Below are 22379 nucleotides of genomic sequence, written 5' to 3'. Positions count from 1 at the left end.
TAGACGAGACCATCGAAAGAGCAAGCAAATATCAGCGTAGTCCAAATTTTTGAGGAAAGGTTTCATGTTCCATTGTAGCTTTTCACGTCCTCTGGATAAGGCAGCATGAAGGACGCCGCCGATGACGAACAGAATAATATCGGCGAAAGAATGTTTCAAAAACGTTATAGATATTCGTTTCTTCAGGGTGTCCCTCCTTCGCATAGCACTCCAGTTGACCCTGTTGAAATGCTCTCGAAATCGATGAAGAACAGGTGAAATGGAGACCTCCTTAAATTATCAGCAACGTGTTGATGTGGACAGTACAGGATCCAGAAACCAACATGCTCTCGGTCGGTCAAGCTCTCGAGGTCTGCTTTGGTTGGATTGGATGGTTTTAGGTGTTATCTTTTCGATGGCACACAAATACCCTCCCCCTTTTATGGAGTCCTGACTATCATTCCCTTCTTCTACTTTCCTGAGGTGTCGAGGTTCAAGCATCAAGTTCGTTCCTATTCGCAGCAGTAATAAGGACCTCCAGTTCATTGCACTGGTCAATGCGCTTTCAAGTTTCTTCTGACGAACGTTAGAGACGGGGCCGATAACTTTACTTATACCGGAGCGGTGCGCTGTACAAGATATCTGTTGTCCGGTCTAAAACATAGTTTTCCCATTGCAGAAAGCGAACTGTGTTAAGCTTAGGAAGTTTACGCTGTGAACATCTGAGAATACTTGCAGACCCAACACACAAACAAACGTAAGCTACCGTCAGGTGATAATCTCGTTTAAGGCCAATGTGAGTGCATCTCTTATATCATATATTCAGAAAGCAACTTTTAAATCAGCTGCTAATCGCCGATCGATTAAATGTATGGTGCTGATTTGTTGAAACTCAACTGATCCTATTGCAGGCACTGTGCCCAAATAGTGTAGAAAGCTACAGAGTTGTCAAGTTCGTTTTTTCCCGTCATATGCCCAATCAAGGCATTATCAAAGCCCACCAAGGCATTTAGGTCACCCACCACAATCAGGTCACCTTCGGGAAGCCTCTCCTCGACTACATTTAGTTGCTCATAGAAAGGACCCTTCGCTGTATTGGAAGTCTCCGTTGGTACGAACCGCTATACCATTGAGGTTTTCTTCACTCTGGACCGGAATTTCGTAGTTATTACGTCTGATACCTGTTCCCTGGATAATAATGCTCGCCTTATAGATGCAGTAAGTACATATTAATCCAATACATGATTGACGCTTACTTCTGTCCGGCTTACCAAAATATAATAACGCAGTGCAGCAAGAAGGAGAGGAGTTTTGTCATCTTACATCGCTTGACCCCAGAATGTTCAGGCTATATCGCTTAAATTTTCATTGAATATAGCACAAGCGAGCGTTCCGGGGAACCACGATACCATTGTCGAAGGGGGTTCGCATATTCCCAAACCCAGCCATAAATCGTTGACGAAAGGAGAAGGTTGTAGCCAAGGAATCAGTCAAACTGGTACCCATTTATAAAGAATAAAGAAGATTCAAGAGCCTTCTACAACAAATAGGTAATATTTTGAGTGAATTCTATTAGTCCAAGTGAAATTTATCCCCCTATTTTCTCAGACGCCTAGGTGTTAAATGGCCATTCAGATAACAGTGACTTTCTCCTCCTCACTCAGACAAAGTTGGGACCATCTATGACGAAGTTCTTCCCTATGGGAGTAATACGGTGGGCCGAGTAAGACGAGCGTTACCTGCGGAATTACCTTTCGAAATCTAATACACCACCTAATTACAATCGCGTAGACGCATAATTTAGTGGAGGTAGCACGCCCCAAACTAAATGGAACTTCTAAGTTATTCCAGGTAATTCTGAGGATGTTTGGAAGCCTGTTCTTTTTTAAAGCGGTGGCCGCCGCAAACCGTCAACTCTTCCTTCCGCATATTCTCCTCATTCTTTCCTCCTCCGAAATGGGTTGAAAATTCAAACTTCACTATGATGATATCAAAATAACCCCACCTTGAGGCGATATATTTTTTTAAGGGAGGTAACTTCTAGTTTCTGTCAAGGTTGAAGAGGTAGAGTTCTCTCTTCTCTCTCCATAAGTTTAACCTTAATCCCCGTAAGTCTAGCTTAGGCGAATTATTCATAAATACAATTGTAGACCCGGTAAGTAACGTGTTTTGTTTTGCGAATACTATATAGTGCTACGTACTTGCTCTAGATGTCCACATGGATACCGAGACTTTGGTACTCGGACTGGTTTATGTAAGAACCTGGGACTTCCTAAATCAACTTTATTTCAAACCCCGAGACTTTAATATTCGGAATCCGCACAAGTAATTTACAACACTCGTTCGAAATACACACACTATTTCCCTAGATCCATTTCACAAGCTTGCGTAGCATGCGAATACTTTGCTCCTTTTACATTGATATTCGAGTCACCGGTTATCATTCATTCTAATCAAATAGTCGCCCTACTCTTATAAAATTTGGTGTCCTGGCTAATTGTCATTTCTACGATTTAAATTAATTCACACATATTTTTCCCAAAGTGATTTTCGTCATAATAGTGTTTCCTACTATTCAATCTGGAGCTGGAGCAGGTTATACGAAAGTTGCCTGTGGACACAAAAGGCACGCTGCCAAATCATCGCAGAGACGTACAAACTGCCTTCATCCAGATCGAGCAGGCCGCGCGAGATCTTGGGCTGCACATCAATGAAGGCAAGACAAAGTATATGGCGGCAACGTCAGCACCAAAAACCAACCAACCAACAACATCAAACCACACTGGTCAAACGGGAAGAATAAAGATAGGAGACTACAACTTTCAGACCGTTGATAATTTCTCCTATTTAGCGTCAAAAATCACAACCGATAACAGCTACGATGAAGAAATCCGCGCACGGCTGCCAACAGAGCCTATTTCAACTTACAAAAACTGTTCCGCTCGAAACGTCTCACCATAGGGTCAAACCTGTCACTGTAAAGGACAATGATCTTTCCTGTCCTCATGTATTCCTCAGAGACTTGGGTTTTTATTATAGCAAGAAAAATTGCGAACTCTTGGCCGCGTTCGGAAGAAGAATCCTCCCTACATGAGGATGGACGATTCCGTAGCCTATATAACTACGAAATCTATGAGCGATACGATGACCGTCCTCGGTCCTGGCGATGTTAACATTCAGCTGCACACAGGAAAGCAAAGCTCTCAAGAACTGCGTTACGGTTGGGAAACGCAGATCTTAACTTCCAAACTTCCGAAGAACGGTTCAATATCTTCGAGAGGTAGGTCTTGAGGAGAATTATAGGAGCGAAACGAGAGGGTGGTCAATAGCAAATCAGATGTAACCACAACCTGTACCAAATATATGACGAGCCTGAAGTCTTCAAATTAACAAAACTTCGAAAGTTGCAATGGGCTGGCCCTAGTAAACGTATGGAGGATGCTCGAATAACTAAAAGGGTTTTCGAAGGAGGAGCAGAAGGACGAAGATCGGTAGGAAAACCCCTAAAGCGCTGGGCAGATTCTGTTGATAAGACCGTGCATTATTGCTCGGATTTTGAAGTTGGTTAGAGGAAGGATATTCTGAAGGCCAAGGCTCGAATTGGGCTGTAAAGCCTCGATGACTACGATATTGTACTTCGGGAACAATAATAGTCTTCAGTTAGGACCGTTCGCAATAGTTAGTATTATCCAGAATAACCACCTGAGGCATTTCACAGTTCACTTTAAATTCGGGACTGCATCATATTTGAGCAAATTTAATTCTATTTACAGTTACACAGCCAAGTCAGGAGTCCTAATAGGAGCATTTCGATTTTTGAACAACATTTATCTCACTGGTGGCATAGGGATTCGTATTGTGTCTGGATGCCGACTCAAATGTGAACGAGTACTTGACTCGAATCGCCTTTGATGATTGCGAGCGCAATGCTGACCCCATTGCCTCATCCTGTGTACCAGAGACTTTCAGTGTATCATTATGGTCTTGAATAAAGTGTTCTAACACACTTCAAGGCTTAAATCCAATTTGATTTTCGCGCCAACAGTTATTACTATCCATGTAAGAGATTCTTGGTTCATAAACCCAAGCAAGACTCAAGAGATGGAAACCGATTGGGATTTTACTAAAAAAATCATTTTCTCGAAAGAGGTAAATTCCTGGTGAACAAAACAAAATTTCCGACACCAAAATGGGTGAGACGTAACAAATGCTCCACCAATCACCGTTATAGAGAAGGAACCTACATTGCACGGTTCATGATATGATGTCATAATCGGAATTTCAAAAATTCCGGATGTTTTAAAGCTGACGGTTTTTTGTTCGCATTTGATGAATTGATGCTGTTCATGTTTGCATGAGTGTTTACAAGGTTTTTTCCGGCCTCTTGAATCATTTTTCGGTTTACCTACTTTTCATAACCGGCACCCTGGAGAGAATGCGGTTGGGCAATGTAGTTCGCCAGGATAGAAAGCGTAATTAAGTGTTAGCCTAACTATGACAACCCTCAACCCTCTGAGAAAATATAGATTAATCCTCCGCCACCAATCAACCACCGTCAGACAAATATGACCTTAATTCGTACACTTGGCAAACAAACACTGTCTTGATTTCACTAATCTATATTTTGCATTCATGTTTTCGTTTTTTTTAGCAGATTTTATATTTTTGTCTTTCCATACGCCCATGATTTTCCTCTAAGCTTCCATTTCTAGTAGACGCAAACCATACTCATTCGGAGACATCTTAACTGCACGGACACGTAAAATTTTAGTTCCCTATAAATATGACTTAAATCCCAACTTCTTAGATGAATCGTCCTTAGCTAATGTGTATAAACAGTAGAGCGCGGATAGCCCCAAGCCAATCCCGCCGCCTATTGCGCATTTCTTCAGGCCGGCTGAAATCAGAAAATGTTTATGAAGTTTGTAGCAAAGTAAGTGTGAAACCGGCATTACCTGAGGATTTGTAGAGGAGACCCGTACTCGTGCTGGCTATCACAGTGTTAAGTTCATCGTCTGTACCTCGCGCCCATTGCAGAAGCACACCAAACGCTGAATACATTACGGCCAGGGTGCCTAATGTGTTCGCTGTCGCTGATCCTTGTTTCATGACGTGATTCAGAAGTCTATAATCAAATTGTGAAGAGAATGAGCTCCGGAACATGATTTTGTGTTACAATTGTCACTCACTGTGTTCTCCTCAATTTCCCTGTTTGATTTGCTGCTGCTGTGGAACGGATTCCATTGTAAAGACCAGCCATTCCTCCGATTCCTGCTCCCACCATCACTGAGCTTCCGATCTGCGAGAAAGCCAATTCGAAGCGACCACGCTGTTTAGATGCTCCCTCGGGGAATATGAATTCCGGCTGCGCCTGTTGCAAGAATCGCGGGTCATAGTTCAGGTACGGTGATAATGGTGTGATTTTATGTGGCTCGGAAACACCAGGTGTTGGTGCTGTTTGGAAGAATGAAAGGTTAGAAGCAGCTCAGCATGTACTGCAACAATTCGTTGATAAGTTGCGTAATACAATTCACTTACCGGGCGGTGAAGCAAGCGACAGAGGTTTATTTAGAAAATCGTCTGTCATGATGTCGGATTTAATGCGATTCTTCTAGTAATTTCGTTGGACAATTCGATTTTTTTGCAGAAATTCTATAGAACAAAATATGAAATCGAAAGCTTATGCGCATGAGATCTCTCGCCGTGTGCCTCAACATGAATGTCAAAAAGTTGACAGTAGGGGGATTCGCATGCTTGTTTCCATTAATTTGAAAAGTCGACGTTTAGTTTTTAAGAGTGTAGTGTCAACTATAGAAACCGGAAACATAAACCCGAACTTTTCCAGGACAATTACCTCTTCTCTCCCGAATTGGTATGCTGCGGTTGGATCGTTATTAGTAGTGCATTTTGAAGTTGATAAGATTGAGATGAAAATGTGATTATAAGCTGGAAACAGCACTTTCTTGACTATTGATGTTTTACTTAGTTTCCTATAAGGCAGTTTTACACGATGTTAGTCATTCATATGAGTCATTGGGCGAGTACTGTAGGCAGGTGTTTTCCAAGGATAATGGTGCCTTCACGCCAAAATAGTATCTTCACCACAATTGCCCTGGTCTCTTATAGTACAAGAATGTAACAGCCGAGTATTCTGTGTACAAACATTTGTTACGTAGGCAACAACTGTAGCCGCACGTTGGGCGCTAATTCTGTTACGATGAGAGTCCAGCGGTGTATCGCTTGGCACCACCACGGTCACCAAGGCGGCAACCAACCAAACTCCCCTAACAGATTTGTCAGTCGTAAATACCGACACAATGATGTTGACTGCATTTCGGTGAAGACCGTGACTGCTGGTCCAGCCGGCTCGGATCTTCAGAGCCAGCCCGTAGCACGGAAAGCAGCTAGAAATTTCTCTGAGGTTCCCCAAAAATGGTTTACCCCTGATTCTAGCTAGAGCTGGGCAATCGCAGAAGATGTGTCTGAGTCCCCCTCCCCCCCCGTCCCTCTCCGCAGTTTCAGCAATGCGAATTGTCGGGTATGCCGAGCTTGGCGGTATGGTCCTCTAATGGCCAGTATCCCGTGCAGACCGCAGTAATCTTGAATGCATTTATACGCGTCTGGTATAGGAACTCTCGTGATCAGGCTATGTTATAAGCGGACCAAATCCTCCTTGACTTGGCACAGATGGTAAGCCTTTGCCATCTAAGGTCCGTGACCGCTAAGAAATGCGATTAGATTGCGCCCTTGACAGCCGCCAGCGAGACACCGACTGTACCCGGGGAAGGGCTGCCAAGAGCAGAGCATCGCCTGGTCAATCCGTCAACCCACTCATTCCCCTCTATGTTCCCATGCCCGGTAAACCAGAGGAGGTTGACTTTGAGCGTGCTGCCCAGACTGTTTAGTGCGTTTCTCACTGCATTATCAGCCTGGAGGATGTCGTCACTCTTGGGGTTCGGATCATGCTCCAGCCGTCGACAGATTTCCAGTACCGCCAGTACTTCCGCGTCAAATACACTTGCGAAACCTGGGAGACCATACGACTCGGATACACTGTGTGTATTCGAGAAAACCCCAGCGCCGACTCCAGAGACAATCTTTGATCCAACGGTGAAGAATACTGGCTCATAACCTTGCAACCTCTATATCCAAGAAAGTAGCTAGGGTATACTGCCTGTACTGTAGAGGTGGATTTACCTTTGAGGTAAGCATGCTGGGAGCTACAAAACAAAAATTGCAATTTAAATCACAGCATAAGAAGCATTGACCGCGACAAGCCTGAATCATGTATCCTTCCCCAGAAGAGACTGTACAAGTTTGTATGTTCGGATCTGAGTTTCAATGATCTAACTATGGTCAAACTGGGAGGGTATGGTAAACAAATACATCCCCTGGCTCAAGATCAACTAACATCACCGGAAGAATTACAACATTTGACGTCTACCATTGCTTCGAGGAAAGCCAACTTGTTGATAGGAGATACACGCTTCGGGGCATTTAGGGAACCAATGAAAGAGGTGAGTTTCTTGTCGACTTTGTTATTAACACAAACCTAACGTTTTGTAATAGGGCAGTAAACCAAACTTTCCCTTTTCCAGCACGGAAAATTATGACGTTTTGGAGGAGGTTTTTGATATCACTCTATTAATTGATAATAGGGCCTTTAAGATGGAGAAGAAGAGAACGTCTGATCCTTCGCGGATCTCAGTTAGATACTTTTCAATCCAAATCTTACTGTAGAAGTTCTCCATCCATTTCAGAGGCTCAAGGAGGATCGACTGGTGACCTGGTGAAGTCATCAAAACCAAACTTGCCGGTATTTCTAATGGTAGCATTCGCATTAGAGATGAATAAGAGTCGAAGATTGGGGCCGGTGAAATGTAGAAAAAAAAAAACGGAATTACGACCGTCATAGAACGAAGATCAGTCTAATTACAGAAAACTGATTACGGTGGTTTTCAACATCTGCTACAAGCATAAATATTGTCAGCGAAACAAGAGCCAGGAAGCGGTTTTAACTGGGTTACTGTCAGACCGAAGAGGGTATCAGCGATTCTGCAATTCTTAGTAAGATTTTGGCCAAGGAACATAGAAGACTATCCTCACTTAAAAAGACGGAGAGCTCCTGGAGGGAATCTTCTTAGAACCTGAAGTCGCTAATCAGAGCCCCGTTTAGAGGTAATGCCAATCAAATTGTTTAAGAATATCAAGTCAGTAATTACAGAGGGAAAATTATTTGTTGGTCTATAATTAGCTTTTTCTGATATAAATCTCATGGATGAGATTGCGTAATGACAGAATCCGCAAAATAAGGTTGTACTCTGGGTTGTAGAGATTTATCGAATCTTTCAGACATGCACCAAACTCCTGAAAACATGCGCATGTGGTTTTCATACCGAAAGCAGGCAGGGCATGATCTCGCTAAAGATTTTCGGTCAAACAGCCCCACTTCTTATGTGTTGAAAATCCTAAAATGCGTCCCGGCTATCTACTTAAGAACGATCATAGGGAGATTGTCTTTCTCCAAATCTCAGTACGCTTTCCTCAGAGACAACGCAACGGAGACGTTATCTATGCTACGACCCAGGATAATCGAATCTGATCTGGGAGGTAACCACTTGACCAGAGCTGTGAGTAGAGGGATGCCCCAGGATGCCGCCATCTCTCTGGTACTCCGGTTGATAGCGATGTATGAGATTCTCCGGATTCTGCATAGCGGCGCGGTGAAAGTAGAGCCATATACCGTTGAAGTGATTCTGGTATCAAGGATATTTCTTTCGTTTATGAGTGAAATCATGGAGGATGCATTGGGAAACTTTTGCCTGTTTGGATGCGGTTTCAGCATAAATACAATCAAAACGGAGCTGCTATTATCAAAGAGATAACGCCACCCAAATTCCATCTACTGGGGCTCAATGGACAAAGATTAGCCCCTTCCCCTATGGAAAATATTAGGTGTCATCTTAGATATTTAGTTGAATCGGGGACTAAATATTGAAATGGTGGTTTAGAACGCCTGTATAGCCCTTTTTGCTTGCAAAGAAAAGTCATAAAAAAAGGGGTCTCCCCTTGAGGACGATTCTTTGGACGTTTTCATGGCCCGTCCTATTCCTTCCATTCTTCTCTGTGGTGAGCAATAAATTCAATAATACCAAGCTCAGCGAGATCCAAGGAACGCATGTACAGGTGCTACTGGAGATCTACAGTCCTATCTGGTAGATGCAGTTAATGTGCTCGTACTCTTCTCCTCTGGCCCTTCATATTAAAAGGTCGTGTAGGGCTGATAGTCGCCTGAAGTCTGGCCAGCAAAACCCTACACCCGTAGAAACATCTACGTGGCGTCTAAAGTGCTGAGCTGGTTAGGTCAGCAGTAACAGTCTTAAGAGTTTGTATCATCACACAACACAGTGCTAATGGCCTATTGAAGTGATCACTTACACCTACCCTAACGACCTCTACGGCACCGTGTCCACAAGGTTTGTCTATGCTAAGTGGAGGGTTAATACTATGGTTGCGCAAGAGTTGAAGTTACTGTTTAGAAACATTTGGTATTGTCTTGATTTCAGTCAAGGTTGTTTTTTTCCATGATTCTTACACGACTAAGTCTTTTGGTTTGGATTAGTTTGCAACCATCGACTCGTATTAAATCAATTAAATCTTAATTTTACGATGTAAATTTGAGCGAGTCAGATCTATACAAGTTGCTGGCAACATAAACAAACATCAGCTGATCAATACAACCCACGCATTCCATCGGAGACCACAACCGCAACTCCGAACTTCATATTGCTATCATAAAACTCTCACGCATATCGCGAATGAGAGCAATAAGGAAATAAAAATTTGACGTTTGAATTTTTTTTTGACACTTGACGATGAGTGTATTTTGAAAGATGGCGACAACTCGGGCATTAAATCGAAATGTCCCCTACTTAAAACAACAATTTTCGGCTTTACTCAAAAATACGTCGCCTGTGATAACATTTATTTGTGTCGTGACAATATGCGGTTACTTGCTATCATTTTCAGATACGGCCGTGCGCGTACTAAGTGTCACGCCAGGCTACATTTTGCCACCTGCATTCTGGATATGGACAGCATTCACGTTTTGTTTCATTGAATTTCACTTCTGGGAGGTTCTCGTGGATATCGTGACGGTGGGATTGTGCGGAAAATTGATCGAGCCACTATGGGGGCAAATGGAGATGTTTATATTCTTTGGGATCGTCAACCTGGGAGTCGCGATCCTGACGGCCTTCTACTATTTGTTTGTATACATGTGCACGAAAAATGCGGATATTTTGTTTGATATACACATACATGGCTTGATTGGCTATGTGGCTGCCGTCAGTGTTGCCGTCCGACAGATTATGCCCGATCACTTGATCGCGAAGACACGACTTGGGAAGTTTACGAATCGGTAATTGATTGTTCCTTCGTCTGGACTGTGATTCAGGGTTGGCTTGGCGTACTTGGAATATTTGCTTCCTATTGGCTAATTAGAAATGGTTCACGATCTTCTTTTTCATTGCAGCAATGTCCCATTAACCGTACTATTCGCTTCCTTGGTCCTGTGGGCGGTAAACATACTGGATGGAACCTATCCAGCGATGTTTTGTTCCGGACTCATTGTTTCCTGGATCTACCTAAGATTCTACCAGCGTCATCCAAATGGACGCGGCGACAGCTCGGAGAGTTTCACGTTTGCCAGCTTCTTTCCTAATGTTATGCAGCCAGTCATCAGTATGTTGGTTAATCCTGTTTATCTGTGTTGTTTGAAAGTGGGTTGTGTCCGACCGCCCGCGCCGCCACGTACAAGTTCTACGACAAGTTTAACATCAGTAACAGTATCGATACCGGGGGTTGATCCTCACGATATCGAACGAAGACGGTAAGCACTGATAAGGGGCTCTAATCCTGGATCTAATCTTGTATTGAATCGATCTTTCAGACAAATTGCTCTCAAGGCTTTGAGCGAACGATTGAAAACAACCGACTCGAATCGTCAAAATTCCTTGCCGAAATCTTTTCCTCCGCCCGGAAAGCAACACCATCACCACCACGGGCATGGTCCGGGCCACCATCACTTTGGGCATTCCCATCACCATGGGCCTCAGCACCATCTAGGCAGCCATCAGCATCAGATGGGACCTGCTACCGAGGCTCCTAGGATGCATGGTTTCGTGCTCCATCCCGACATTGCAATTCCACTAGGTCCACCACCTTCTGCACAGCCTCATCCGTCAACGAGCAATCCAACGACATCATTTGCAGAGTCATCGTCGACACCGCCTGCACCGCCCATAGCCGCGCATACAGAAAACCTAACAGCCCCAAAGTGATATGTGAAAACGACTTAGTAACTCCTTAGTACACGATGATTTTTGTGTATTGATAATAATGATAATGTTTAAGTGTAATTATTATATAGAAAGAGGAAAAATATATTTGCAATTATTTTACAATATCACACTAACCGAAGCGGAAGTAACGAATTGGGTGTATATGTTCGAGTCCTGCAGAGAATCTGTAGCAATTTCCTGTGAATGCATAAGCAAACAATGAAGAGTGTGTTGTAGTTGTCTAAACAAATCTAATACAGAAACGATATTTTCTTAAATCCACATCCAAGGTGCGTCCAGTTTATTTTTTGTTTTGTTACTCGTTTTATGAATGTATATATATATCTGATTTTAAAAGAAATAATAGAGACTTGCGAGTTTTAAAAATGTGGAATGAATAAATTTTCGATTAAGTCTAGAGTTTGCCTTTTACTGAGAATCATTGCAAGAAAATATCACCTGAAATGGTTTTAGGGGAGCCTGTGGGATTCTGGGCTAAATTTTAATAGATTTGGAATAGTTTAGGGACTTAGTTTATATAAACTTGAACGACAAATCATAGTGAAGGAAAGTGTTCTTTCTCTTAATCAAATAGAAGTGAAAAAATCGAGTTAATCTTTAATAAAAACCAAAGTGAAAATTTGAAATTCATAAAATCATCGCATTTTATAGAAGATTGGAATTTAGTATTGCCTCATCAAAAAACACCATAAAAATGGCGTACGTTCTATTGTCAAAAATCATGTCAAACTAAATGTCAATTACACACGGAATTCACGGCACAGTCGACGGTGTTCAATTCGGTGTCAAGTGATATTTATATTCCGATTTTGTCTAGATAAAATCCATTTTTCGTGACTTTATAATATCTCATCAGCACCTTTGATCTCCTCGAAAATCTATTTTCCGCGGAAACTTGACGGTGTTTTGTGTTTTAATCGAAAGCGAAACTCTTTTTATCATAAATGGATTCGGAAGAAGCCGGTGGTAAACGAGCGCGGGGCCGTGGACGTGGTGCCAGAGCGCGAGGTAGGGGCCGCGGCCGTGGTCGTGGCAGAGGTAAGAAAACCTCAAGAATTATATCGTCGGATGAAGAAGTTTCACAAGATCCGGTTGATCCGGAACGTGCTTCGATATCCGAGGAAGCGGAGCAACCAACCCAAGCGGCCGAGACTGCCGCCACGACAGTGGTTGATGATCCAATGGCGAATAAAGAAAATCAAATGGATACCACGCCAACGCCCGATGAAGCAGCAACTGGATTATTGGGAGCAGCTACAAGTAAGTAATTCGCACCGAAAATAAGACTATGCTAACCGAGACTCATGGCCATCCTTTTTTTTCTCCATTCCAGTTGACATGGAAGCAGACATTTCTCAACTTGAGGCGCCAACATTCACAACAATTTCTCGAGGGCCACCCGAGCCTATGCTCCGGCTGAAATGGGACCACAAAGTCTCCCTGATTGGTGAAAAGGTCCTGAATCCAATGATACATTGTTGCGATCAGTGTGATAAACCGATTTTGGTGTATGGTCGAATGATTCCGTGCAAACATATATTTTGTTTGAAGTGCGCCCGTACAGAGCCCATTAAGAATTGTCCCCGTTGTAAGGAGAAAGTGATGCGTGTGGAACAATCGGGTCTCGGTACTGTTTTTATGTGCACACATGGCGGGAGTCGCTATGGGAACACAGGATGCAGAAGGACGTATTTGTCACAGGTGAGTCTTGAGATTTTTAATGATAACTGTTCAGTGTATCTAGTTATGAAAACCTTCACATAATTCTGCTGGCCACGCTATTTTTTCCAAGAATCTTTGAGAGTTGTGACATTGGGATAGTGATGAATCCAAAGTACTTCAAATTTTTACAACAGATTTCTAAAAACTTTTTGTTTGAAGGTTTGAATGGTCCTTAATGAACATCTGTTTGATGGCAGACCACCATAATTTCAAGGAAAGTTCATTGCTTCATTTTGTTGCCTTTGCTTTGGCAACTCATCAAATGCCTTTGCCTTGGATGTAGCGGATCCGAAATGAGCCAATGGGGCCTAATAAGTTCTAGCCAAAAGCCCATCATCCACGTTCAGTTCTGCAGTTCAAGCCCGCACAGTTGAACTGAGAGCGTCATCCACGTACTGGCAAGCTGCAACATCAATAGTTCAGCTCTGGACATGGAAGGCCTTGAGATAAAAGTTTGAAATATTTTTGTGCTCACAGCCTAAACAAACATGTCTGACCGGATGGCCGAATCATTTTTAATTCGATCAACGGCTGCTTGAACACTTAAAACTGACATGAAAGTCCTGGGGGTTTAACGTGAGTACCTGCCGTGTAGGCATAATCCCATGGTCCTCTTCGGACACGGATTGATTTTGGGACCACTATCAGAGCCCCGCCATGACTGGCACAGTGGTACTGGTTTCTACTGAATGCAGGCTCAGCATTCATACCAGTGGAGGCAGGGCCTATCTAACATCTCTGCCGCAACTAAGGGGTATGGCACACGAATTGTACGGCACAACTCCACGCTTGAGCTCCGAGGAACTCTGCCCGCTATGTAGGCATAACCACAACCACCATGAAACTCCCACAAGGGAGCCAACCGCAAATAACCGGGCCAACAACACATTCTCCACGAAATCTCCTGGAGCATAGGCTCTCAGAGGGCCATCCCGTTTCCCATGGTACCAGATAACCTCCGGTGAGGCTGCGTGGCAGGAGCCACTTCAGATGAGTCCTTTGCAGGCTCGGGTCTGATCGGCCTCCTCGAGTACATGGGGACGGCACTACTTAAAATTGACATGAAAGTCCTGGGGGTTTAACGTGAGTACCTGTCGTGAAGGCTTAATCCCACGGTCCTCTTCGGACGCGGATTGATTTTGTGACCACAATCAGAGCCCCGCCATGCAAACACAGCGGTCCTGGTTTATACTGAGCGCAGGCTCAGCATTCATACCAGTGGATGAGAGGCCTATCTAACACCTCTGCCGCAACTAAGGGGTACGGCGCCCGAGTTGTACAGCGCAACTCCACGCTTGAGCTCCGAGGAGCTCTGCCCGCGATGTAGGCACAACCACAACTACCATGAACTCCCACTAGGGGGCCAACCGCAAATAACCGGGCCGAGAACACATCCTCCAGGAATTCTCCTGGAGCATATGCTCTCAGAGGGCCATCCCGGTTCCCATCGTACCAGATAACCTCCGGTGAGTTTGCGTGGCAGAGCCACTTCAGATGAGTTCCTTGCAAACTCGGGTCTGATCACCCTCCTCGAGTACGTGGGGACGGAACTCCCCAACGGGTACTTAAAATTGATAGATCAACTGCTTTCCACGCACATTACGGCTGCCGGGCAACTGTGGACCCTTCAGGCTAGACTGAATGTGGATGATAGGTTTTACAGCCGCCCATCAACTGCCGACCTTTCAGGCGTAATTGAAAAGCCAAACTGATCGTGGACGGCGGGCTTAAATCGGACGGCAGCCATGCCGTATTTACAAATTTGTTAAAAAGGAGCCATGGCGCAATGGTTAAAGCGGTCAGGCTCTTATTCTGGTTGCCCTTGATTTGAGTCGTCATGTGAGTCTGCCAGGGTAGGGTAAAGTATAAGATTCCGTGCACCACAAAGAGTCGGAATCAATGGTCCGGTGAGATATCAAGTGTATGCCGACTTCCTAATTAGTTTAGTTTAGTGGGGGGAGCTGCTCCAAGCATGCAGAACTTTGTTAGTCCCATTATACTATCCCCGGAGATCGCCTATACATCGACCTCTTGCCTACGACGTTCACAGGTTTTCGCGAATCTGAGAGTATCATCCAGAGACAAAAAAATGTGCAGACTCTTCGTCGAAGAAAACCTTACCAAGGTATCTTCGTCTAAGGTCTGAGGAGGCCGGGCAGCTGCATACAAAGTGCCGTCTCTTTTTCCTCCTCACATTGGCTGTATTTGGCCGAGACAACCACTCCGATTTTCATGTGGTAGTTTAAAGAAGAGTGTCGCGCTAAAGACCGTACTAGGGTTTTCATGTCCCACTTCTTAAAGGACAACAAAAATGCCGTTCTGGCGGCTCAGCTAGCTCTACCTGCCAGCAGAAGTTCAAATTTCTCCCTTTCGGCTGCATGAATCCTTGCAATTTCCCCCCTCAGAGTAGACTTCATAGTAGATGGCCGGATGCCAAAGGCTGCCCGAATGTTGGAACAGAATTGAATGGTGCGAACTCTTCATTTTTGCCGCAAACTTTTTCCGCCTGGAATATGGTCGTCATTTTTCTGAGAAGTCGAGCCGCAGGACGCGGAGGCATGACCGTAGTATTTAGCCCTAATGCGTCGTTAGCTGCTTTCCGTTTCACCTCCAACGGATTAGGAGTAAATTTAAAATAGCTTCGAGTGTCGCAGTCGGTGTGCTATTCATTGTTCCGGTAATACTTAGGCAACCGAGGCTCTGAATCTTCGAATCTGCTTCAGCAGGTTCCGGCTGTTAGCAAAGTTCAGTCTGGACCACCAGATATGCATGCGTACATTAAAATTGGTTTTATTAAGGATGTATACATCCAATGAATCCGTTATGGTGAAAGTCCGCAGGTCTTACCTATCGTAGTCCGGAGGCACCAGAGCAATCTGCAGGATTTCTAGTATTGTTCATGGATATGGTTTTTTCAATTTGGAGCCAAGATGTAGTCCTAAATATTTGACTGTTGTCCAGCTAGTTTCTTGCCCCTGTTAAGGTTGGTAGCGTGCAATTGCCTCGTCTGACGTTCCTAGTGAATATAATTAGTCCAGTTTTCCTAGGGTTCAGCGTGAGTCCATTTTGGAGTCACCAACTGGGAATTACATGCAGCGTTGCATTTAGGCGGTCACATACCGTGCTCGCAAACTTGCCGATAATTATTACGACTAGATCGTCCGGGATTGCTTGTCCGAAGACCTTTGTGTCCACCAGGAGCCATAGCAAGGTGTTCATAACTAGATTAGAAAGAACCCCTTCCTGTGGGCAACCCCTAAGACATGCTGCCTTAATAGACTTCTGTCCGACTAATATATGAATCTTTTTCCACTCTAGCATGTGAAGGATTCAACTGATTAACAGCGGATCGATTCCACGCGTTACAAGTCGCTCGAAGGTGGCATAATTAAAGGCGCCATCGATTTTCATGAATGCGCCTAAGGCGGCTTTTTTATCGGACGTCGGCTGCTCAATTTTTGCCGTTAGTTCAAGGAGTGTGCCTATGGAACGAGTTAAATGCCCATTTTTTTCGTTTCAGTGAAAATACTTTGCATGCCAGAGTCTAAACTCCCGGTTGAGGGCTGTATGGGTAAAGCAAATGGTTTGCCGTAAACGTCAACAACATTCTATGACGAGGATCCGCTCTAGCATTGAGGTTGCCTCAAGAGAGTTGGTATCTTCGCAAAAGCGTTTCTATGATGATGGTTTGGCCGACTTAATGCGTTTTTTTAGAGCCTTTTTTAAGCCTCTTTATTCCGATTCCAACCAGCGGCTGAAGCAAATTTTAGCGCTCGGTTGGGGAGCACCCTTGTCGTTTTCATTTGTTTTGCCACATCAGAGTTCCGTTATGGTATCATCTCTCAGGTCTCTTCGAAAGCTTCTCTCATACTAGTTGTCCTCATCTGGGTTGTTTTCTCAATTCCAGCTTCGGATTTGATGCGTCTCCCAGGGATCGTAACTCGGGCGCGTTCTGTTCTGTTTTGTACGTCGCCCAATCTGTCTTACGTGGATTTTGAAATGGAGTGGGTGGAGGTGGATCCATGCCATTACAAAAACAATGCGCCTGTGATATGAGAGCTTTATTTCGTTTGATACTCCCACTCTCCAACAAGAGCCGCAATGTCAGGGGATGTCACTATGATGTCAATGATCTCTTGCCTGACCATCTTGAAGAAAGTGGGCTCATTACCCAAATTGAGGATCTGCAATTCGGTTCCTACTAGTCGCTCCAGTAGTCCCGATCCTTTCGGTTTGATTTGGCGATTTCCCCAGCATATATGGTGGGGGGTTAACATCATATCCTGCCATTATTCCTATGCCTTTATTTTGGCATATTGGTTGCCTCTGATGAATGTTCCACTGGGAACTTCGCCTACGTCATAAGGGAAATAAGCAGAGCACCACCGGATTTCCTTATCTCCCAAGCCCGTAGTAGAGCCGGAAGTCCTATCTAATATCAGTTCCAGGAATGCCGATAGGAAAGTTCCCGGCCTATCGGCTCTTCCTCCTGCTTTGCTGCTTAATGGCATCCAGGTGGAGGTGTTGAGATTATTTTGGACTCGCAGGTTCGCATATATTTCTCCATTACCGCGAAGCACCATTCATTATTTTTCATAGTCGGCCAACCCTCAGAACCATAGAAAGCGGCAGGACGAACGATAATACGGTAAATTCGCAACTTCACGCTCTCATTCAAGTTGCGTTAATGATGATATAATTCATAATAATTCATTGCTGATAATATTTATCCGAGATACTTAAATCGTTCAAAAATGCTCTTTTTATTGGCAGAGGAGATCTCATTAGACGCTGCCTCGTGTCTCTACCTACGGAACCCTACGGAAGCGTAACCGAAAGGGACTATCGATCGTAATCAATCGGATCATATAATTATCAGATGATTCGGAACTGATATGCATTATGCAGGACCAATTCTTGTTGGTCTTGTTTTTTCACAATGCACAATTTGAAGCTTGTGATGATGTGTGTAATATGTGTATCCACAACTTAATTTTTTATATTATTTTAATGAGGGCGTTTTTTTCTTTCTTTAAAAGTATCTACATGATAAGTTTAGTTCAGTAAAAGAAGAGACATATTAGCGCGTAGTTTAAATTCATTGTCTATATCAGCCGCTGCTAATCCCCAATCATAAAGTTCTTTCTGAAGGCTGGCTTCTTATTAGTTTTCAATTTTTTTATGGGTAGGGTAGGTAGGTATCAGTGGCTGTTCCGAGGAGTCGAATTAGCGCTGTGATGCGCCGTTTTGTTACTACAAAGTCCTAAGAGATGCCACAAACTCCTAAGATCGTGACTCCTTTTATGAGAGCAGGGAGGCAGAGTCTAGCCGGCTTGGATCTTCAGAGCCAGCCCGTAGCATTCACGAAGGAAAGCAGCTCTCCCACCCTGCAGCTAGAAATCCCTCTGAGGTTACCAAAGAGTAGTTTACCCAGTGTCCGTAGCCTGATTCTAGCTAGAGTTGGGCAATTGCAGAGAAAGTGCTTCGACAATGCGAATTGTAGGGTATGCCGAGCCTGGCGGCATGGTCCCCTACGGGCCAGTGCCCCTTGCAGATCGTCGTATTCTTGAATGCATTTGCACGCGTCTGGCACAGGAGCTCTTGTGATCGGACTATGTTACAAGCGGGCCAAATTTTCCTTGACTTGGCACAGGTCGTAAGCCTTCGCCATCTTAGGCCCGCGGCTGCTAGGTAGTGCGAGCAGACTCAGCCCCCGACAGCCGCCAGCGGAACACCGACTGTATTCACCGAAGGGGTGCCAAGAGCAGAGCCTCGCCTGGCCAATCCGTCAGCCCGCTCATTCCCCTCTATGTTCCTATGTCCGAGAACCTAGAGTAGAGTGACCTTGAGCGTGCCGCCCAGACGGTTCAGCGCGTCTCTGCGCTGGCCCACCAGCGTGGCAGATGTCGTCGCTGAGTACAAGGGCTTGATGGCCGCTTGGCTGTCGGTCAGAATGGTTACGTTACGCTTGGAGCTCGAATTTCCTTCCAGCCAACGACAGACTTCCAATATCACCAGTACTTTGTGCTGAAATACACTGGCGAAACCTGGGAGTCTTGGATACACTGTGTGTACTCGAGAAACCCCCCGCGCCGACTCCATAGGCCATCTTTGATCCGTCGGTAAGGAATACTGAGTCATAACTTTGCAACACGCCGCCGACCTTCCACTTTGCCCTGGTTGGAAAGTCCACAGCATAGTTTCTCGTGAAGTTCAGCTTGCGTGTGGCATAGTCCGTGGGGAATGCCCTGATTTCCCGAGGTACTTCCTCTAGGATGTTGTTGGGCGTAGGACTTTGGTGCTCAGCATCGGGACTCACGTAATCTGACGGCACTGCACGCTGCAACGTATTTAATGTGGAGGTCTTGGGGGAAGAGATACAGGAGTACCTTGAGAGCATCTGCCGGGCAGGACTGCAGAGCCCCAGTAGCACCTGCACTTCAACTATATTCATTTTGTATTAGTTCGAAAGTTTATAAAATTTCAATCTTCAATGTGTTACTAATATTGTTTCTCTTATTTTTCAGAGAGATTTACAAGCGCATATTAATCACCGTCATATAACACAGCCGACTATTAATCCAGAAATAAAACCTGTTCAACTTGTAGATATGAAGGCAATGAATGCGCCACAGAGAAAAGTAACATCTTGTCTCTTTTATTAAACCAAATCACTATATATTGTCAATATTATTATAAAATCTCAAACATCTCTATGTACAAACTATATATTAAAGTCGGTGACGGAAGTTTCTTCATCATCATCAATTCCACCTCTATCACAAGCTTCATTGCCAACCTCGATACCATCCTCACGATCCCAACAGCAGCAATCGAGATCGTCATCGTCTATACTTTCCCAAACGTCCGCCACAGCGATTGCTGCATCGCCCCAATCATACGGATCGAATATATCTGTGGTACCATCATCACTTTCAATTCGTACTAACTTAATAAACGTACCAATTCAAGAGGCCCAACAACAAGTCATGTCCAAAATCAATGTACCACAATCCATACCTGTGCAGGGAGGACCAACTTCAATAAGCTCAATTATGCATTCACATCACAGTAGCGAAGTTCTGGGAGCCGCTGCTAGCTTCTATAATCCTACAATGGGCTCGAGTGGAACCTACAGCGCACCGGGAAACTTACAAACGATAATGACGCAAAATTACAATACAATCCCGTCGGCATCTTCGCATTCAGCAAACACGGTAATTTTCAGATATTTTTCATGAGGTATGGCATGAGAAGGGACCGAATTTGTTATTCAGGTGCCGAATAATTGAATTATTTATTAATCTAAATTAGTAGCCAAGTACTGAATCACGAGTAACTATTATAAAATTATTCTTAGAATCCACTCATTTAGGTCCTGAAAATTGGTTGCTTTCAAAATTTAATAAAAATTCATATTCTAGCAGTGGCAGTCCGCTAGTCACGCTTTCATACCAGATCTCAGTTTTAAACTTTCCCAAAACAAATTTTAGTTGTTTCTGAAAACCTGAACATAATGCAAATCAAATAGGCACCACCACCGGCTCATTTAAGTTCACGTCCATCAGTTGTTCCGTCGTCTTCATCTCAACATCAGCAGCCAGCCTACTATTCGAATTACGGTCAACAGTTTGGACAGCAAATCCCGTCGCAGCATTATCAATTCGATCAATCTAGTTCCTACTCGAGTGGCGGACAAAATCAACAGTGGAATCAGCAACAGTACTATAGATGAATTCGAATGTTCGTTGAGGAAATACTCAGGCAAGAAACGGTTCAATGTCAGAAGTAATTGAGCCCAAGTAGAATAAGACTAAGAAGAGTACTTATTTCGAGTTTATTCATTTTGCAATGTTGTATATACGTTGTTTTGGTTGCGTATATGTACATGCTGTTTTTGAATAATTATCCATTTGTTATTTTCATTTCCTTGTGAGAATGGAAGGGAGTAGAGAGAATAAGTACTCATGTACAGGATTAGGTAGAGCTAAAGATAGATATTATGTAAATAAGATCAACATGGACTTTTTAGATTTATCTTTTTTTTCTAAATTATAATATTGAAATATATTATTAAACGAAAATCGGAGTTTTATTCTACACAAAAAAGTTTGAAGGTGTTATTCAGTTCGAGTAGGTACAGCACCATCCTGAACTTATAGAGCTCTCCTGAATTGAATTGAACCAGCTCGAGTCAGCAGTGGCAATCTCTTGTGTTGGATATGGAGTCGCAAGGGAAAAATTTGGAGCTGGGGTGAAAATTGTGGGTTTGGTTTGAAATAATTAAGACTTGCTTTTGATTTTCGCTAGTATTATTTATTAACCTTGCAAATTACCATATTTCGGGAACCACTTGTTTCCTTATCTGTAGCACTGTTGTCAGAGTAAAAATTATGGTTCAATAGTAGATGGCTTGATACCAACAACCGTCTCTGGTCCCACCATTATCAAGTGTGGCGAGCAACTGTTAAATATATATGGCAAAAACAGCACACTGTAAATGGCATTCACAACTCTTCAACCAAAATCGGATGCCTGCTGAATTTTGTCTAATTTTTTTTCTACGGCGCTGTAGTTCGATGTCGATTCTTCTTCCCTGAAGTCTTTGATGAAACCGTTGCTATAAGTATTCATTTAACGCGGCTGGATGAAGAAAAGTGAAATTCCAAATAGCGTACTTCTATTAATAGCAGAGCTGCGGGAAAAGTGGTTAATGGTTTTATTGAAGACTTGTGAAAGCAACATTTTTCTCACCGCTGACTCTCCCTTCTCACCTGAGCTAGGATTTTCCCATCCATCTTTGATAGACCTCTGAGAATTCTTTCTTCAACCATTAACTCTACACGGCTTATATAACCTTAGGGCTGTTCTTCTGTAGACCGCATTCAATTTATGTGCGCTACATAAAACATGCAGTGCGGTACCCTAAACTGGGACTGTGTACAACAAAATGAAATTCAGCACCCTAGTTATAAGTAAATCTGCTTGGTGATGAGGACCACTTCCGTCTTTTCCTAAGTAAGTGCCATCTGAGCGCTATCTAACCAAGTCTTAACAGCACTGATTGCTTCGCATGACTGAAACTCAACATCTCCGATATATTTTGTAACCACAACCAGCGCTATGCGTTTACATGATCGACTACCATGGCTCCCTTGGGAATCGGATGATTAGCTACATCAATGTACATGGTGCTCGACATTAGTGGGCCCAGTATGGAGCCCTGTGGGACTCCAGCAGAGAATACCTACTGCTTGGGTCCATCGTCGGTTTCATATCAAAGCCTTCGTTTTTGCTTGCGTCAGTTTCAAACCA

At 43.8% G+C, this 22379-nt stretch overlaps 3 protein-coding genes across 3 annotated transcripts; 2 read left to right on the top strand and 1 right to left on the bottom strand.

Moving 5' to 3' along the window:
* Positions 1-4628: 4628 nt before the first annotated feature.
* Positions 4629-5709, bottom strand: LOC119651340 (mitochondrial import inner membrane translocase subunit Tim23). The gene is made up of 4 exons (XM_038054894.1): positions 5518-5709; positions 5169-5433; positions 4935-5104; positions 4629-4876 (listed from the first exon to the last, which is right to left on the bottom strand). The coding sequence occupies exons 1-4, from the start codon at positions 5564-5566 to the stop codon at positions 4755-4757; spliced, it is 606 nt and encodes a 201-aa protein (XP_037910822.1). The 5' UTR covers positions 5567-5709; the 3' UTR covers positions 4629-4754.
* A 4126-nt stretch (positions 5710-9835) lies between these two features.
* On the top strand, positions 9836-11739 carry LOC119650825 (transmembrane protein 115). Its single transcript, XM_038053961.1, has 3 exons — positions 9836-10399; positions 10514-10870; positions 10931-11739. The coding sequence occupies exons 1-3, from the start codon at positions 9873-9875 to the stop codon at positions 11319-11321; spliced, it is 1275 nt and encodes a 424-aa protein (XP_037909889.1). The 5' UTR covers positions 9836-9872; the 3' UTR covers positions 11322-11739.
* A 293-nt stretch (positions 11740-12032) lies between these two features.
* LOC119650824 (E3 ubiquitin-protein ligase Hakai) lies at positions 12033-21148 on the top strand. The gene is made up of 5 exons (XM_038053960.1): positions 12033-12602; positions 12676-13043; positions 19592-19705; positions 19802-20281; positions 20596-21148. The coding sequence occupies exons 1-5, from the start codon at positions 12287-12289 to the stop codon at positions 20797-20799; spliced, it is 1482 nt and encodes a 493-aa protein (XP_037909888.1). The 5' UTR covers positions 12033-12286; the 3' UTR covers positions 20800-21148.
* The last annotated feature ends 1231 nt before the right edge of the window (positions 21149-22379 follow it).

This window comes from Hermetia illucens, chromosome 3 (genome assembly GCF_905115235.1).
Source record: "Hermetia illucens chromosome 3, iHerIll2.2.curated.20191125, whole genome shotgun sequence".
In the NCBI taxonomy this organism is placed as follows: domain Eukaryota; kingdom Metazoa; phylum Arthropoda; class Insecta; order Diptera; family Stratiomyidae; genus Hermetia; species Hermetia illucens.
This window is presented reverse-complemented; position numbering and strand designations above follow the sequence as displayed.

Bases quoted from the DNA above. Each gene is read 5' to 3' on its own strand.
- LOC119651340 (XM_038054894.1), bottom strand. From the start codon at position 5,566: ATGACAGACGATTTTCTAAATAAACCTCTGTCGCTTGCTTCACCGCCC. The intron at 5,105-5,168 runs GTGAGTGACAAT...ATTTGATTATAG, and splicing joins GGGAAATTGAGGAGAACACA to ACTTCTGAATCACGTCATGA. The intron at 4,877-4,934 runs GTAATGCCGGTT...TTCTGATTTCAG, and splicing joins TCTCCTCTACAAATCCTCAG to CCGGCCTGAAGAAATGCGCA.
- LOC119650825 (XM_038053961.1), top strand. From the start codon at position 9,873: ATGGCGACAACTCGGGCATTAAATCGAAATGTCCCCTACTTAAAACAA. The intron at 10,400-10,513 runs GTAATTGATTGT...TTTTCATTGCAG, and splicing joins CTTGGGAAGTTTACGAATCG to CAATGTCCCATTAACCGTAC. The intron at 10,871-10,930 runs GTAAGCACTGAT...TCGATCTTTCAG, and splicing joins CACGATATCGAACGAAGACG to ACAAATTGCTCTCAAGGCTT.
- LOC119650824 (XM_038053960.1), top strand. From the start codon at position 12,287: ATGGATTCGGAAGAAGCCGGTGGTAAACGAGCGCGGGGCCGTGGACGT. The intron at 12,603-12,675 runs GTAAGTAATTCG...TCTCCATTCCAG, and splicing joins ATTATTGGGAGCAGCTACAA to TTGACATGGAAGCAGACATT. The intron at 20,282-20,595 runs GTAATTTTCAGA...CAAATCAAATAG, and splicing joins CTTCGCATTCAGCAAACACG to GCACCACCACCGGCTCATTT.